The sequence below is a fragment of the Leopardus geoffroyi genome, chromosome B2, assembly GCF_018350155.1.
Source record: "Leopardus geoffroyi isolate Oge1 chromosome B2, O.geoffroyi_Oge1_pat1.0, whole genome shotgun sequence".
Taxonomy (NCBI): domain Eukaryota; kingdom Metazoa; phylum Chordata; class Mammalia; order Carnivora; family Felidae; genus Leopardus; species Leopardus geoffroyi.
The window spans coordinates 111,138,494-111,158,181 of record NC_059332.1 but is presented as its reverse complement, the minus strand read 5'-3'; the positions used below and the strand labels follow the sequence as shown (position 1 = coordinate 111,158,181).

General features: G+C 33.3%; 1 protein-coding gene and 1 long non-coding RNA gene across 3 annotated transcripts in view; one reads left to right on the top strand and one right to left on the bottom strand.

Annotated features, from left to right (window-relative positions):
- The window catches only part of TRDN (triadin), a 389,767-nt gene that overhangs the window by 295,181 nt on the left and 74,898 nt on the right, over window positions 1-19,688 (top strand). Inside the window, exons 23-24 of the mRNA XM_045499455.1 lie at window positions 521-571; window positions 17,903-17,941. Coding sequence (XP_045355411.1) covers window positions 521-571; window positions 17,903-17,941 — 90 coding nt within the window. The remainder of the gene's footprint in view (window positions 1-520; window positions 572-17,902; window positions 17,942-19,688) is intronic.
- Window positions 1-19,688, bottom strand: part of LOC123608967 — a 68,125-nt gene that overhangs the window by 11,219 nt on the left and 37,218 nt on the right. For both annotated transcript variants that reach the window (XR_006717545.1, XR_006717546.1), the window contains exon 2: window positions 15,717-15,788. This is a non-coding gene — a long non-coding RNA (uncharacterized LOC123608967). The remainder of the gene's footprint in view (window positions 1-15,716; window positions 15,789-19,688) is intronic.

The window sequence follows — 19,688 nt, the reverse complement described above, 5'->3', positions numbered from 1 at the left end:
CTTTTGTGTTTTATTTCTGTCTTATTCTTGAAATCTGTTTGACTGGAGTCTGATGACTGAAGCACCACATTTACATGACAGATGCAGGGTTTTCCATTTGTTTATTTAAAAAAAAATAATCACATAGCCTGAAAGAAATAAACTAAGTTAGTACTGATTATAACAGTTTGGGAGACTTCTAGAAGCCATATGTTTTTAAAAAAATTACAGCTAAAATAAGTTCCTATCCATCCAAAGCCCATTCTCTTAAATGAACAAATAGATTGTAACTCATTCGACAATTTACATTTATTTTAAATGAAAATGATCAGGGAGGATGGATTGTTGTACTCTATACTGCTGTTTCCTTGTCTCTGTATGATTAAAATCATATTTGTAAGAAAACATTATATAAGTTCCACCCAAGTTCACCTTACTTATAGCTCACTGACTCCATTATATATGTGTTCTCAAATCTTTTTATCTTGGCTTCAAATAAAGGCTCAATGTTTTTTTTTTTTTTTTTTTTTTTTTTTTCCAGAGCCTATTAAGGGGAAAGAAGTGAAGCTTCCAGTTTCCCTAAAGGAAAAAGGTAATATTGTATAACGAAATGTGAAAACACATTGATCTGCCTATTGCATATTCAGTTATTTGCAACAAAGCAATGTATCATTTATTTTTCAGGCTTTTAAAACTATAACTTTCATACGCCCTTGTATATGTGTGAGCAAAGGAAAAAGGACTATTTTCTCTCTCAAAATTCTAAATTTTACTACGAAATAACAAAGACAAGAGTAACTATGTCAGAAATACTGTGAAACCTTTTTAAAATGCATATGTTATTCTGACTCCACCAGTCTGTAGTGGAAAATCTGCATTTAGTAAATATCCCAAGGTGAATCTTAAAAAGAATAGCTATAGAAACCAAAGACTTAAGATAAAAACACTTAAAATTTCTCAGTGTTAGCTTGCCATCCTGTTAAGTTTGGATACAACCAAACTCTAAACAAATTTTATAGCTAGGAGGAACTTAGAGATAAACTATAGTCCAAAACCTTCGTCTTATAGATAAATAAAAATGGAGTAGCCAAGAAACTTTTCAAAATTATTGTGATTTGCAATACAGTCAGCATTAGAAATCTGATCTAAAGCAAACACCTCCAGCCTTCCCATTATACTACAATCAAAGTAATGTGGATCCTGATATGCACGAAGTTATGTCTCCTAAAACATAAGTAAATATGGTTAGTCCAATATAATATATTTAGTTTCTAATTAATCCCAGTACCTTCTATGGGCACGGTATCATACTCAGAATTTTCTAATATTTCTTATTGTCAAGATGAACATAAGTAAACCAGTGAGACCATGAAATTATACTGACCATACTGAATGTTAAAAATAGGTTAGAAATATACCTGAGGAGAAGATCTGCATGAACTATTGACCAATTAATGTACAGGGACTTAGTGATAAAAATCCAAACTTACTGGCAATATTTTATTTAAAAGAAAAAGAAACTTTTGGTAAACTTGTAACACATGTGTTGGAGTTGGGAGAGTTGTGGGTGAGCTGGGGGAGGGGAAAGCAGCCAAGGACATAGAGAAATGAAGGGCATATGGAGAGTCTTCATTAGTGAGTGTAGCAATGTATAGAAAAACACCCTTAAGTCATATTTTTCTAACTTTGCAATTAATTTTAAATTAAATGAAATTGCTACTTAATGAAACATAAGAGTACAACATGATTTTTGTTTCTCAGCCCATAGGCATACTTGATTTTTTTTTTTTTTTAGGTATTTTAAAGCAACATGGATTTCAAATCTGTTAAGGCCTTTATATTTCACTTTAGAAATGTATTATCATATCTAAAACTTTATCTTCACTTATGATAGTAGTTATTTCAGTGCTATATACAACTTTATGCTATTCTGGTATAATATGTAAATCAGAATATTTTACCTTGCAAGAGAATTCTCACATGTAATGTTAAATGTCCAATAAATAGCAAAATGTTGCCACATTGTATTATAAATTGATTGCGAAGACTAATGGCATTCCTGTAGATTTACCTGAACACTAAATTATTTTAAAGAAACTAGATTTCTTTGGCATGATCTGATTGGTGGTTGGAGTGGACACTTACATAACAATCTAAGTTGAAATGATTTGATGCCATTAAGTAATTTAAGCATTCAAGGATGCTAATTATTCCTTTGCCAATCTAAAACAGAAATATTTAAAAAAATGAGGAAAAGACAGGCATATTTCAAATTTCCACATTTTTATTAAGGCTGTTCAGTTCAAAAATTTTTCCCTGGAAGAAATGCATGTGGAGATGTGGAGTGGATATATATATATATATATATATATATATATATATATCCACACATATCCACACACAAAATAATTCAGATTTCCACCAAAATCACTTGATGTGCGTTTCAGTCTTTGATCACTGGACATACCTACTTAAGAGTTTCCTTTTTCTTTTCCTATCATTCCAGAATCCTTTTTCATCATCCCATGCCATATGGTCATTCTAACACTAGCCAGTTCATGGTCATAGATAATGGTGGTGGAAAAGAAAGCTTTTTGGAAAAGATAGATTTTTTTAACATTCTGCCCTTATTTCATCAATTTTTATGTTATTGTACTATTTTCTCCCTAATTTTTAATGATGAGTATGTATAGACAAGGAAGGGGGTGCATAAAAATTCAACTAAATGCAATCACCAGAACTTTATTTTATTTTATTTTATCAAAATATAATTGACACACAATACCTAGTTAGTTTCAGGTGTACATCCTAGTGATTCAATACTTTGATACATTATGAAATGATCCCTGGGAAGTCTAGTTACTTTTTGTCACAATGCAAAGCTATTACAAAATTATCAACTATATCCCCTGTGCTTTACACCACATTCCCATGATTTATTTATTTTATAACTAGAAGTTTGCACCTCTTAATCCTTTTCACCTATTTTGCCCTGATCCCAACCTTTCCCCACCTCTGGTAATCAGGAAATTTGTTTCCTGTATCTATGAAACTATTTCTGTCTTGTTTGTTTGTTTGTTTTCTTTTTAAAAAAATTCCACATATAAGTGAAATTATATGGTATTTTTCTTTCTCTGTCTGACTTTTTTACTTACCATAATACCTTCTTGGCCCATATATGTTGCTGCAAATGGCAAGATTTCAATCTTTTTTATGACTCAGTATTCCATTGTGTATGTATGGTTAGAGTAGGATTTAAGACAAAAAGAGAACAAATCCAAACAGAAAAGATAAGCTTCATACTGGGAAAATGTATTACAATGCATATAATTAACAAAGGATGAATAAGCACATTATATTTTTTAAACCTACAGATTAATAAAAATAGAACAAACATACCTGAAATGTCAAATTTGTCTATGTTTATTCGTTTTAAAAGTTGCTAATTGAGCAAACAACCAAAAAATAAATTTATAATCACTGAAATGTGTGGGTAATATTGGTAATTTGTAATCGGGAATGACTAATATAATTTATTTCCATGATAGTAAAAGTCAAATAAATGAGAGAGAGAGAATAGCTGGAATCTATCTCAAATATATGCAATTTTAAAAAATAGCATATTTATATAAACCCCATTTTAGTATTAGGATGATTCATATAAAATAATTTTGAGTAATCCTGGAAGGTTTTTATAGTCAGAATTCAACATCATGGACTTGTAGAAGATAGTAATACAATTCCAAATTACTTCAGCATACTGGAAGCCAGGTTCCAACAGAAATGAATGTAAGGAATTCAATTTGGGACAAAATCAAATTGTATATACTTAAGAGCAAAACTGTACAAAATCAGCATACAGGAATTTTGCCTTAAAGAAACCCTCAAATGAATATGAATAAAGAATTCAGCTTTTACAATATGAATTATACTGTTAATAGTGACTATAATAACTCATATCACCGTTGCTCTTTACTCTTTATTTCAAATGATTTTGATCCTCATGGCCTTGTATGGTGTGTAGTTGACAAAATATCATTCCTATTTGAAAAGTGTAACTTAACAAGATAAAAGGTGACTTATGAGCAAAATGATTTTGTCTTGGTTATTTTAGTAGAAAATATGTACTAAAGTGCTGTGGAATATGTGAACATGTAAAATATATTTTTTTCTATTTGCTCATTCTCCCTTCTGCGTTTTTAATTTTCTGACTTTTCTCCAGCCCTTTCATTATCTCCTTTTAAGCTTTCTTCATGAATTTCAAAGTGATTGTCCTTATTTCAGAATATCTTACTTGATTCCAAATATTCTTCATTGCACAGAAGACTCTTTTCTTTTTTTTTAATAGTAAGGTAGGTCCTTGAAGGGGAGCCTTGATGTTTCCTTTACAGAAGCTTTGTAGTTACAAAGAATGACCACCATGAAATGAGAGTTCCTTTCTGAATCTATTTTCGGAAGAATGTTATTTTGTTCAAGCACAGCCCAGTGGGAGAACTGGTACATAGCAGTTGTGTTAGATCTGGATTAGCCCTTTAGGAAAAACTACTCCAGATGAAATACATGGTCTGAAGACATCTGTGTTTAAGGATTTCCACTTCCCATTAGTCCTTTCTATAGAGATTCTGATTTTGTGTCCACCTGATTGGTTGTATATATTTGATCTCAACAAAACAAAATAAACAGTAAGTACAATCTTGGCTTATATCAGGCAAAGTCAGAAAGTTTTAGCTTGTCCATCCATCCATTTCTTTCGCTTCAACTGCCATTTAACATTACATAATTTAACATGAAATCATAAAAATAGCGGAAAGCACCAATTTTCTTTTTTGTATACTTATTTTTTACCTTAGGGAGTAATAATCTTCAATTTCATGTTCGCATGGCAAAATACAGTTTTTTTTTAATTTAAAAAAAATTTTTAATGTTTATTTATTTTTGAGAGAGACAGAGACAGAATGTGAGTGGGTTAGGGGCAGAGAGAGAGGGAGACACAGAATCCGAAGCAGGCTCCAGGCTCCGAGGTGTCAGCACAGAGCCCGCTGAGGGGCTTGAACTCACGAGCTGTGAGATCATGCCCTGAGCCGAAGTCAGACGCTCAACCGACTGAGCCACCCAGGAGCCCCCAAAATACAGTTATAAGTTAGCTCTGCCTCATTAAATTTGTAAGGTAGCTTCATGTGACATTGAAGAGAAATTTCAATCATTTAATTTGATACGAAAAAGTAAAAGCTTTTACGATAATTAAAATTGTTTAAACATCAAATCATAGACAAAAATCAAGTGGTCAGCTACTTAATTCTAAATTTTTGCCAAACTCACGACCTTGCTGTCATGTCTCTAATGATTCTTTTCTTGAAGAAATTTATAGATCATATTAAACAAACTTGAATATGTGGATTGTATAGAATAATATATTTAAAATAATAAATAAGGTTATATTATTTAAATTATAGTATTTATAAAGCTTTACTGTAATAAATCCATAGTTTATCATTTATATTAATGAAAGTAAAATTTTTTCAACAAATAGCAAAGTAACCGGTGAAAACAAGTAAAGATCTTTACAGTAAATCTGAAAATGACTTTATTCTGCCACAGCTTTTATTGAATCATAGAAATCACTATGGAACCAAGAATATCTTGATTCATTTTCCAAGTCAGCATTTGTGATATTCACTTTTATTACAATTTTTAAACTGGTGTTTAATATGTGCAAGTCCCTAAAGGTGGTTTCATATTTGTTGTTGTTAGCAAGGCTTCAGTAGTTGTTGCAAATTAATATTGAAACAAAAAGTAAATTTAAAGAAATGACTCCAGGATAACGTCTCACATAAGACTTCAAACATTTAATTTTTGCTGACAAATTTTGTCATCACTTATAGTGGAATAGAAAGTAAGGAAAATACTTCCTAAAACTTGCTTTCATCTGCACTTTTCTTTTGTGTTTTTTCTCAACTAATGACTCTTCAAAATATTGCTCAAAAACATTTCTTGAGTCCTTGCTCTGGTTGACAAACTGACTGGTTGTTTGCTTTATAGGTGGTTTTGATGGGCACTGTGCTCAGTACTGCAAACCCTAAGTGATGCAAGTCTCCAATTGCAGAATTAACTCAGAGGCAGACATACAAATACAAAATAAAATCCAGATGGGGGGAATCCTTTCACAATGTATACATATATCAAATCGCCATGATGTACACTTTACATGTCTACCAATTTTATGTGTCAATTATACTGTAATAAAGCTGAAATAAAAATAAAATGGAGTAAAATAAAATAAAATCCACTAGAGAGGAGTGAAATAAGAAATAGGAATTACAGCCAATGCTATAAAACTATAGAGAAAAAGCAACTTTAAAGCAAAGAATACACATCTCATATTTAAACAGAGATACATTGCAATGTAAAATGTAAAAAGATGGAATGTGCCTTTATGTATAGTTCTTCCCTTCAGGACACTTGCCATTTAGCTTAAGAGTCAAAGAAAAACTTTTGTAAATGATGATGTATAGTGCATAATGGTATGCCACTACGGACAGAACAGCCAACTTAATTTTTAAAAACTCTCTATGGCATAAAAATGTCTTAAGATGTAGCCTTTAGCTATTTTAAGTAAGTTACTAGCACTAGTCTTATGAGATGCCAGTTTTCTCATTAATGAAATTCTGCCACTATATTCCACAAATTCTGTGAATATTTTTAATGTTTATTTATTTTTGAGAGAGAGGAGGGGGAGGGAGAGAGACGGAGGGAGACACAGAACCCGAAGCAGGCTCCAGGCTCTGAGCTGTTAGCACAGAGCCCAGTGTGGGGCTCGAACTCATGAACTGCAAGATCATGCTGTGAGCTGAAGTCGGATGCTTAACCAACTGAGCCACCCAGGTGCCCTTGAATTTTTAGTTACATAAGTGAATTTTATCTGTGTGTGTGTTTCCCCATTTTTGGGTAATCAAAAAAAAATTGATTAGAATTATTTTAACATATAAGGAATTTGTTTAGGGCAACAAGGTGTTTCATTTTCCAGCCTCTAGACTAGAGGAAGGAAAGGTAAGGAAGTGTGTGAATACGTTTTGAATGAACTAGCCTACATCATTAGCCGCAACAGGCCATATGTGACTATGAATATTTCCCTTTAAAATATATGAATGTCATGATAAAATGAGAGTCTCTTGTGAGTACTACCAAGATTCTTCTGTAATATTTTTTCACTTGAGAATACATCTTGAATTTTTTCATATTATATACAGAAAAGACAATGACAAGCCAAAAATTGGGTTTCAGCTTTCATAGAAGTCTAACAGAAGGTGTTGAATATAAAGGGGTAAATCACACAAATAAATGAACACCTATAAAACTGGGAGAAATGCTTTGATAGAAGGAACATGGTGTTATAAGTATAGAAAAATCTGACTTAACGATGCCTGGGTGGCTCAGTCAGTTAAGCGTCTCACTTCAGCTCAGGTCATGATCTCACAGCTCCTGAGTTTGAGCCCCACATCAAGCTCTCTGCTGACAGCTCGGAGCTTGAAGCCTGCTTCAGATTCTGTGTCTCCCCCTCTCTCTGCTCCTCGTCTACTCTGTCTCTGTCTCTGTATCTCTCTCTCTATCTCTCTCTCTCTCTCTCAAAAATGAAATAAACATTAAAAAAAAATCTGACTCAGGTTGGGGAATCAAGGAATACTTCCAAACCAAGCAAAATTCTATCTGAGATGTGAAGGATAAGTAGGAATTTTAACCAGTGAAAAAACTGAGAATAGGAGAGGCCAAGGAGTGAAGAGATATTTCAGCACATTCAAATTTCTTGTGAAAAAGGACAGTGTTGCAGATGTGTAGAAAACATTAACAAGAGAAGTACAAAACAAAGATAAGACATAAGCAGAACTTTGAAGGCCAGGAGTAGGCAAACTATATTTCATGGACCAAATCTAGAATGCTTATATATTTTTAAATGGTTGAAAAAAATCAAAGGAAGAATAAAATTTGGGGGCACCTTAAACATATAAGAAATTCAAATCTCAGTATCTATAAATAGCATTTTATTAGAACACAAACACACTCATTTATGTTTTGTCTGTAGCAGTGTTTGTGCCGTAATAGCAGAGTGGAATATCGACACCAGAGATCAAATGGCCTGTAAAACTAAAATATTTACTCTCTGGCATTTTACAGGAAAAGTTTACCAACCCCTTCTATAAGCCATATTAAGGTTTTTGGTATTTAGTCTAAGGGCAATGGATATACACAAAAGTATTTTTTACAGGTTTGACCACAGAACAGGAGAGAGTTGCTTTCTGTGATGGCCACTATGGCAGTGAGTTGGAGAAAAGCAGAATAGGATTCAAGAAGACAATTAAGATATAACTGATGGTATTAAGGCGAGAGATTATGGTACCTTGACCAGGACGGTTGCAGGTGAAATGGAGAGAAGAGGACATTTTTGAAAAATATTGTATTTAGTAAGATTTCTGTTTTATACAGCTAAATGGTTGGTGACACCACTGAGATGGGACACCAGAAAAGGAGAAGCTTAGGATCAATCATAAGTGTGGCGAACAGCATGTTGAGTTTTAGCTGTTTATAGGACGCCCAAAAGAAATGTAGAGCTGGAAGCTAAGTGTGAGGTGCAGAAAAGGAATTTAGGTTGAAGATACACTTGTGAGATATGTTTGTCAGTGTATGGATTTTGCAGGTGTGGTCACACATGGATGAGTGATGGAAAGAATCAAGGTGAGACGAGGAAAGTTCTGAGGAAAGTTAGTAAAGAATACATTTAAAACTGCTACTTGAAGAACCCAGGACATTCTTTTTAGCATGAGTACAACTAGGTATCTTGAGGGCCAATACTAGTAATCTATCTGTCCTGCTTTTCATTTGCTAAAAGTTGGTATTTTGTGCATTTTCAGTTTCAGTTTATAAGTCTTATCCCGAAGTTCCCAATGTTGGTTCTATAAACATTATTTAAATACTGAGACCTAGAGACCTGCAAGGAAAAGTTTGACAATCTGTTGAAGAAGTAGATATTATACAGTCTTCTTTTATGAAAAGAATCAAAACCAGTTGGTCTCAGAGAGTTGTCTCTAAGAGCACTTTACAATATGTTAATTCAACATGCGTCAGTTGGAACATAATCAGCGTTGCTATACTGCTACGTTATCTGGGACCAAAAATATTCTGATGTTCAATGATTGACATTAAACTTCCAAAAAGTTCCAGTTTTAATGTTATTTATTGTTCTAATTCTCTAAACTGACGTTACAGGGATTTACTTTGTCTTTTGCAACGGATCATTCTAATAAGTGAATGCAACTAACATACATTTTGATTCACCATTCTGGAATTAAAGTTTTTCTAATAATACTGCAATTCACAAATGTCATCTTTGCTTATGACATTGCCATCTTCTAAGAAATATTAGAATTTGCTGTAATATTGTTTTTAAAATCTAATAATTGATCTAGAATACTTGATTTAATAATCGTTAGCATTTTAATATTAGCGTAGTTTTTTCTAGGTTTTCCCATGCCTGGTTTCTGATTTAATTATTGACATGATTTATTTCTGCCTTGAGTTATTTTAGGAAGAAAATATTATACTATCATGTTAACAAGTGAAGAAATTGATGCACAAAGATTAAAGGATTATCTAAGGTTTCTATGCTGGATTAGCTACTTAGTATCAGACTTAAATGCACCTAAAAATAATCTTATTTTCCTTTGTTCTTCAATATTGGAATATATTAAAAAGACTTATCCTTACACGGTCTCAAGGTTGTTTTTTCCCCCATAACAATTTTTTGCATTTGGTAGGAATGGAAGAAAGTTATAGATAATTGTTGATTAAAAGAAGACCAGTCAGGGGGGCGCCTGAGTGGCTCAGTTCGTTAAGTGCCAACTTCAGCTCAGGTCATGATCTCTCAGTTCATGGGTTTAAGACCTGCATTGGTCTCTGTGCTGACAGCATGGAGCCTGGAACCTGCTTCAGATTCTGTGCCTCCCTCTTTCTCTGCCCCTCCCTCACTCACACTCTGTCTCTCTCTCTCTCTCAAAAATAAATAAACATTAAAAAAATTTTTTTTGAGAGCAGTCAGATTCAAAAAATAAAGTGTCAATAGGTGCCTTTACAAATCCATGATGACTCACTTTCTGAAGAATTGTTTAAGTGAAAATTGAGCTAGTAATTGTAGCTCTGTCACTCTAAGCAGAAACTTACAGGCTAACATTTTTCCTGTTGTGCCGATCATGCTAAAATGCCAAGTTGACAGAATGGAAAGGGGTTATGTGTTGGCAAGAAAAGCAGTTAAGGTTGCCGAATTTTCTGTATTATAATCATTGGCTTTACAAATTCATGTATCCAAGTGTTGTGAATTTTTATTTTCTCCTTCCAAAAAATTAATGCTCAATGATAAATACAACTATATGTTTGTGAAATATATTAAACAATTATGGATGTAAAGCCCCAAGATTCCTTCTTTGGTATTCTTTCCAGTTAAGGTCTCATTAGAAAGGGCAAAGTAGCATAAGAAAATGAGTCACTGTCCCTTTGCACATCTACTTTTGTTGTCACTCATGCTACCTTATGAGAATGTTCTAATATGCCTCTCTCCTTGAGGATATTTTTTTTTAATGTTACCATAAGTCTTTTTATTTTTCCTGTTCACTTTAAAAATGTTAAAAGTATTGTTTTTCATATAAGGTCATGCATTATTTTTACATATTTGAATAAGATATAGGATGATCCATACTTAAACATGTGACCTTTTATTAACTTCATTGATTATTCTTGCTTCAAGTTAAAGAAAGTGAATGTTGGTGCCCAGAGAAACAGGGAAGAATCTAGTTAAAGAGGGACCCTCCCTTTGATAAGGAGAAACAAAAGAATGTCTGCTTCCTTACCTGAGCAAATGATTGTTGCACAACTTTCTGAACCCATTGAACAGTTTAAAGTCAACTGGCTCATTACCTAAAATGTATTCAACCAACTATCCTGCCATCTTCAAGTAACATTACAGGACATTGTTCTGACTGACTGTTCTTTGTGCAGCTGATAAGTGCAGCCTCTACCAATTATTTCTTACTTATTTCAATGTGTACTCTTCACGATGGAAACTGCAAGAAGGAAAGAATAATGAGGCACACATAGGGAGGCCTAAAAGAAAGAGAAGATAAAGGCAGAGTGGCACTATCAGAAGCGTGGTACATCGGCTTAGCATATGTGAAAGACCAAGGATCGCAAAAACGAAATGATGACAGAATGAGGCAGGAAAAATGTATGTGTTTATTCTTTGCTGTGAAGAGAGAATGCCGTTGGGATCATTTTGCATCTTTAGTGTCCACTCAGCAAACTTTCCTTGTGAGCATCAAACTCCTTGGGAATCTTGCCCAGGAAGGATTGCAGCATCAGGTCCTAGACACAAAGCTTTGAGTCACACATTAAGTGCTTGCATTACAAACTAGAACCATTTTAGAACTATGCCTACAGAAGCTTATAAAGCAAAATTTTTTTTGACCTAATGGGAATGAGAGGCAAGAGAAAGAGACAGACGCAGAGGCAGAGAGAATGTGTGTGTGTGTGTGTGTGTGTGTGTGTGTGTGTGTGTGCGCATCTGGGGGGGGGCGGGTGTTTGTGTGTGTGCATACATGTTATGGAAAGAACACTGCTCATTAGCTTGAGACTCTAGCTTAGACTGGCTATAAACTAGTTAATTCACTTACTCTGGATAATTATTCCTGATTGGGGCAAATTAAATATAAAATCTGAAGATAATGTGTATCAGTGTTGAATGTGGGTGAGTCAGTTCTAATGGGCTTTTAGTAAGGCTTAGGTTAATGGAAGAGAGATTCCATTTCATATTTTGGCCTGAGCCACCTAAAAGCAAAGCTTATAGATTTGATTTTCCTGACATCTTTAAACCACATTTTTCTTTGTTTTGTATCAATAACAAATTTTGAATGTTGGTATAGTCTGGGGATATTTTAGATGCTGTGTTTCCAAAGATGAGCAAGACAAAAGTCGGTCCAAGAAAATCTTACAATATTTGAAAAAGAGGGCTGGAAAAGAGGAAATATAAAGTGGCCTCCAATGCTGCCTTAGACAAGGGATATCAAAGTTTTTTATCCAATCTATGGGTATCTGCTATTTAGATATTAGTATATGAGTGCTTGTAAAATGTTTATTCAATTATTTAATCTAATCTTAGCCACAAATACATCAGTTAATACAATTTTCCATTTCATAAGGTGAAAAAATTAAAATTTAGAATTTCAGATGCCTCATATTAAATCATTGATTAATAAAAAGGAAATAAATTTCAAACCAAGGGATTTTTTTGTTTAATCAGTTTGTGTGTCTGTTTTTCTCCAACTGCAGTACAAAATGATCTCTGCAAGTCCTTACTTTTATGAGGTTGCCTAATTACTTGAGAATACCATCACCTTGCCCCTTTATTATGAATGGAGGATTCCTCACTTTATAAACAAATATGATACAACTTTAGAAACTCAAGCAGGAAAAATAGAAGCATAGAGGATGTGTAATATTTCAAAACCATAAGGACATGGTTAAAAAAGAAGAAGGAAAATATTAAATAGTCCATAGAATATTGAAGTAAAGAAATGTAGGCACAGATAAGATGAAAAGTCATGGAGGAGATGATGCCAGGTGTTGGTTCTCTACGTGACATCACCTAAACTTGGGACAGTTTCTTCTTTTGGAAGTCTGTAAACTGAAGAAGTTCCAAGTCAAACCTAAAAGTAGTCAGATTTTTTCTTTCTCACAATTGTATTTACCTGGGCTACAAAGTAATGTGTCCACAGCAGATGAAATCAAATGCTACCTATCAAAACAGATGAAATGTGTGCAAAACAAGTCCTCTCGGGACATGAAAAAACATGAGTTCAGTCTGAATTTTCCCTAATCCCAAATTTTGAAGCCAAGCTACTTGGAATGACAGTAGTTCTCTGTCCCCTCCCATAAAGCATCAAGGAAACAACAAAATGTGAAAGTGTATGGGTGTGTGTGTGTGTGTGTGTGTGTTTTGCATATAATTTATTTTTTTAATGTTTGTTTATTTATTTTTGAGAGAGAGAAAGCATGAACAGAGGAGGGGCAGAGAAAGAGGGAGTCACGGCAGAAGCCAACACGGGGCTCCATCCCACAAACCATGAGATCATGACCTGAGCCAAAATCAAGAGTCAAATGTTAAACTGACTGAGCCACCCAGCTGCCCTGGTTTTAAGTAATATAATGAGAGCCATAGTACAGTCCTGTAAATGTGTATGTGTGCACACTAGTGGCAGATTTTCATTAGAAATTGCAAATGATTACTCAAATGACATAAAAAACATGGGTTTAGAAGAAATTTATGAACACTAACTTTTATTAAATACACAAAATTTTAATTGTCTTATTTAAAAATATATATTTAAAATATATTTTATTTAGCAGTATGGTAGAAAAATATAAGAAACATAGTTTAAAGTATCAAGAGAATAATGTGCGTTACTTGCATTGTATCTGATTCTGTTCTAAATGCCTCACATGTAGTGTTCAGTTTAATTTTTACAGCATCCTTTTTTTAAATGTTTATTTATTTTTGAGAGGCAGAGAGAGAGCGGACGAGTAGGGGAGAGACAGAGAAAGGGGGTGTAGGGGGGGACAGAGGATCCCAAGAGGGCTCTGTGCTGACAGCCTCAAGCCCGATGTGGGCTCAGAATCTTGAACCATGAGATCACGACCTGAGCAGAAGTCAGATGCTCAAATGACTGAGCATCCTTTTTTATTAATGTGAACATTGAAGCACTGAAAGTGACTTGCTCAGGTCACATAGACACCTGGGGTGGATCTGGGACACACCACTGGCAGTATGAGTTGTGTCCTTAGCCACCAGGTTTCCAGACTCCCTCAGACCAAAACTCACAAACAACTGACTGCTGAAGTTCTTCTGTATATTTTACAAAAATGGACTTGGTGACCTGCTTTTAAATGTAAAACCTTCCCGTGCCATTAAATATGGAATACAACCACAGGAGTGTATCAGACAGCTATCAATTTTTTATCAATGCTCAATCTATTTATTTAGTTTGACCAGCCTAATTTAGGAAGCTAATTTATACAACATGATTCAATGAGTGGTTGAAAAAAATAGAAACTTTAGTGGCTAAATTGTTTATGTCAACTAAATAATAAAAACTGTTAATAATTGTTTTTGTCTACATAAAATACCCTAGGTAAATAGCAAACTACCTGTAAGGTACGGAATGTGGCTTACTATAATGTTTTTATGTATAAAATGTTTAAAAGCTTTTATTCTTTCTGTAGCAACAGTAATTATAGCTGTTTTCATTATAAGTGCTTAAGGCTTTGAAGGTGGTCATAAAAAACAGTATTCAAAGACCAGTTTTGTCACTTATTAGGGAAAATGAACTTAGACAAATTATGGAGACTTAGTATTGTTATCTGTAAAGTGGGTGTAATAGTAGTATGTATCTCGTAGAAGAGGCATGTGAGGATTATATAAGATAATTTCTTCATTTTTGCAACAAATATTTTGATCCTTATTCTGCACAAAACACTGATATATGTGCTATGATTCAGCAGAGGAAATAATAACTCATCTCAGGACTCATGACGTTTATACTCTACTGGGGTTACAGATCAAATAAACACAAATATTTCATATTACATAAATACAATATAAATAATGCATATAATACACTTATTTAGTGAGTGCCATGAGGAAAATATCATTGGTTGACAAATCTGATTATGGTTATTATTTATTATACATATCAGGCCACTATGTACTAACAAGCAAATGTGAAAATGATAACAAAATAAAGTGAAAAAAGAAAAATCAGTGATAGTCACCTTCTCCTTACAAAATATCTAAAATAGAGGCATTCTTAAAAGAATGTCGATTCTTGGAATTTATATATTGTATAGATTTCTTTTAATTTCATGAAAACAAAACAGAGACTCCTAAACAGAGTTGGTCTCCATGGCTGCCCTTCTCTGACTCAAGCACAAGCATGATGAAGTTTGGTCAGCCCGCTTTACTTGAGAACATAGTGTTGATGACATTGAAAAATCGTTAATGAAGCTCCCTTCCCCAGGCCCATCAGCAATTTACATTTCATAAATGAAATCAACAGCCTGGAAAAGTCAGTGCTGCATATGAAATGACAGGCTGTCTGTCTCAACAACTCAGCGTGGGGATTTCTTGATTCCATGTTTCTGCAACGCTTGCATGTGGAGGCCAAAATGAAGGGCTCAAGTGACAAATGTTTATGCAAATCAGATATTTTATTATTATATGATAATAATCAGTGGTGAAAAAAAATTTCAAACCGTAAAAATTGGATGAAAACAACAATTCTTATTCTGGCCTCCAGGTCCCAATCTCCAGCATTAACCGTTGTCCTTAGTTTCTTGAAGTTTCTCAATGGAGCCGTTGGACTAAACTTAAATATAAATACATATATTCCTTAATATATATATGTATATATATATATATATATACACACACACACACACACATATATAGATAGATGTACATATATAGATATATATACATATACATAGATATACATATATATACATTTGTCATTTTTATATGACTAGGAACAGGCATCCATTTGTGACTCAAAAATTAAAGACTTAACCTTCAGTAGTAATGCCATTTTCAAAATGAAGGCACTGAGCTCTGAATTAGCAAGTAGCCTAATAAAGGAGATGCTCACCTTAGAAAATCCTTTAACAATAATCTCACATATCAACTCCTGCTTTGCATCTTCAAGGGTAAAGGCCCAATTCTGTAAGAAAAAAATGAAAATCACTATGCAATTTAAGTTTATGAGTACAATTTAAAATAATAAAGTGCTTTCCATACATCACTTATAATTCTCATTAATTTTACAACATTATTTTCTCCATTTTAGGAATGACAAATTTGAGATTTAAGGTTTTAAATAATGCCCAAGGTCACAAAACTTGAGCAAGTGAACTTGCTCTTAAAGCCATATTGTATGATTCAAATCTTCCTTTTTACACTTCCCATGAACTCGTAACTTGTGAGGTCATGTTGTAAGTGTTTTTACACAATACCAAAAGTCAGTATTTGTATATAGTGTGAGGGTCCATGGGCACACGCATGTTGGATAGTGCATGTTCATAAGAGAGCTTGTAAAATTCTGTGTACAAGATAGAAGTTGATTCTGGTTGTATTGTACTCATAAAAATCATAACGTACTGATAAAAATATTCTCAACAACTTTTATGTTTCTCAGAAGATCTCTTGACACACATTAAGACTAAGATAATCCCATGTCAAGATTACAATAACAATGTAATTGAGGGGGAGAGAGCCATGTGTAGTAAGAAGTAAGGCCCTTTCAAATAGATTGCTCTACCTGATGAGTAATATGTTTACGAAACCCATCCTGGGACACTGAAATTTTATTTCTAGCTCCGGAAGCGTGAGATAGATGAATTTCTTCTAGGACTTTAGATACACAAGAGGGAGCATTTGGTCCTTCTGTAGTCACCGTTTTGTTCATTTATCCACTCGTTCCACAGTATTTATTGATCATATGCCACATGTCAGATATGTAAATAAATGTTGATATTTGAATAGTGCACAAGACATAGTTACTGCTCTTGTGGAAATTAAAATCTAAGATGGGGACATAGACAATAAATAAAAATTAAATTAAAATTGTATAAAAATTGTTATATAACATTAAGGCACATGGAAAGCAACAGAATAGCATGTGCCCTACCTAGTTTAGTGAATGTGTGAAATAAAAAGAGAGGAATATGTGGTAGGGAGTGTTGAAGTGCGATAAGAGCAGTGATATCACTTTTTACAGGATATGCATTCAAGTATTATAAGAAGTAGGGTGTGAATGGTTATGTAATTCTCTACTATATAAAATTCTGCTGTTAAACAAATGAGGTGGTTTTTTTTTTTTGTTTTTTGTGGCTTTTGTTTGTTTGTTTGTTTTCTAACTCCAGAAAATGAGACTATTAGGCTACTACTCAAATAAAGCCAGAGAGCACTATCTCAGATAACACAGTCTGTTCTCAAAACGTATCCCAACGATGAGGTCAGTTTTTCTGCTGTTTGAAAGAAGGAAAAATCATAATGTAGCAGGGCCCTTCCATTAATCAAAACAAGACTTTTTGCCAGGAAAAAAGTATACAGCCTAAGCAAAATTGTTTAAACAAGAGGAAGAACTGGAAAACATTAAAATATAGTCAACCATTACCTTGATTGGCAATGTACCATGAACATTATTTGGATACTTTCTAAAACTATGTGTTTATCCTATAATGATATTAAGTTTGCAGTTTCTAGACAAAAGACATTTCCTAAGACAATAAGAAATTAAAGTACTTCATTCTAATAAGGTTTTATATTAATTCACTATAAATCAATTTAATTTACTTTATAAAATTAATAATAAATACTAATAAAAACAGGAATTATACCTGTTTGAAATTATTAACTTAACCACCAGGTGGCGCTCCATGAATTGAGCGTATGTAGTCAAAATTAATAAATGGCTTGAATTGGTTAAATTAGGAAAAATTACAACACTTTTTCCTAGTAATTATTATTAATTTTTTATTTATATTACTTAGAGGACTTATGAATCCTAATAAATGGGCTGTTAGTAAAGACAAATTACTTAGTATGTTCTATATAAAACTTAGCAAACTAGATTTCAAAATCAAGTCCTTTTGTTTAAGTCACTTTATCACTTACTAAGAACACATGTTTCATTGTATATTGATAAAAGTGTGTAACTATAATTAAAATTGATAAAAATCTATTAAAATTGATTTGTATGGGTTTTTTCAAATGCTTATTTTATCCACCTGTGTGTGTGTGTGTGTGTGTGTGTGTGTGTATGTTTTACCCCAGAACCTGAAATTAAAAAAGAGGAAAAGATACCCAAAGCAGGTAAGTGCACTCTCTAAGATTTACATATAAATAGATGTTCTGTTTTGTCATGAACAAAACTAGTGTTATAATCAGGGATGTGTAAGGCCTTGAAATGCTCAAAACATTGAAAAAATATTGATGCACCCATCCCATATATATTAAGTGTAATAAGCAATAAACTTGAAGATATTCTTAAGTTAAAATAGATTCTGTGTTTTCTGGATAAGGTCACCAAAGCGCTGGAACTGTTAGCATATGCTTCTCCTTATTCATCTAGTGGGCAATTGAGCACTGTTTACAAAGTGCCAAGGGGACAATTTATGTTTCAGAGGCTTCAACCAGATCAAATGCCTGAAACTGATTCATATATTCATTGAAACTTATGAAATCACATATATTCAACCATTTTTACCTCAAAACAGTAGTTTTATATGGGTCAGCCTAATAGATTCAGCCATTTTCTTTCCCATTGATTAAATATGCAAATATTCTTTGGAATGGGAGTCCATAGCCTTCTTGACCATTCATTTGAAAATTGGAATACTTTGAAAATAGAATTGCTGAAAACAGGTTCTGTGAGAGAGGAAGACAAGAGCTGGACACTCTTAAGAGAGATGTTAAAAGTTAGAAGGAACATCATTAAATACAGTGCAGAAAAAGAAAACCAAAAATTCCAATTAGTAATTACAATCTTTCTAGAGCTAACCCTATTCCAAATATTTCATATACATGTAAAGATACTTACTTTTATGTCTATATCTGCATACGCAAAAGAAGTTTATATCTATATCTCTCCATACAGTGAAAGTACTATGTACACACAGACATACATATCATTGGTCTTAAAGTATTTGTATATTCTCATTTTGACAAAGTTTAACCTATATGTAACTAATTCTTGTTTCCCCCCTCTATGTACATGTTAAATATTAACTTGAAGTATTATCACTTCTTTTCAAAGTACTGTTAACATAGCAAAAGTAATTCATTGTTTTTTTAGTGCATAAACATAGCCACTTTGATTGACTTTATGAAATCTGAAAGTCTGCATTCTCTAGAAGATAAGTGGGAAAAAAGTGACCAATTTTACACAGTGAGAAAAATGCATAATAGAGATATGATACATTATTAACATCGAAACTTATAACTGAGCTTTAGATATATCTGCAGAAAAGGGAAAACTACTTATAAAAATTGCTCTACTGTTGTTAGCTCTTTTACTGGTGTCAGTGAAAGATTGCTGATCAAATAAAAGGTGCATGACGTCACTCCTTCCTGTGAGCATAACGCTGTATTTGATGCTTTATTTTACCGTTGGTTTGTAATGGGAAAAGTAATATGCACTATAAATTTCCTATTATTAGTTTACATTAAATATTTATATCTATTTTGATGTTATATTTATTTTTAACTCCCTAAAAGGAAAGAGAAATCAGCATTAATAGCATATTTTATATAATCAATCAGCAATTTATTGAAAATATATATTATGCTAAATGTCACTGCCTTATGTTCAGGATTGTGCTTGGTGATGCAAAACTTACAAACAAGTGATAAGGCCTTAAGAGAGTATAATTAAGGACATAGACACAAACTATCAAATGTTGGCTAGAAGACAACTCTATTAGTGATGACTGCTCTAGGAGTCTGGAGGGACGAGTCACCCCTGTGGTCTTGTCAATCAGTGAAAACCTCAAGGAGATGATGGATTTAAGCTAGGATTTTAGGAATATGCAAGAGCAGCTGAGACAGGGAGGTGATTATA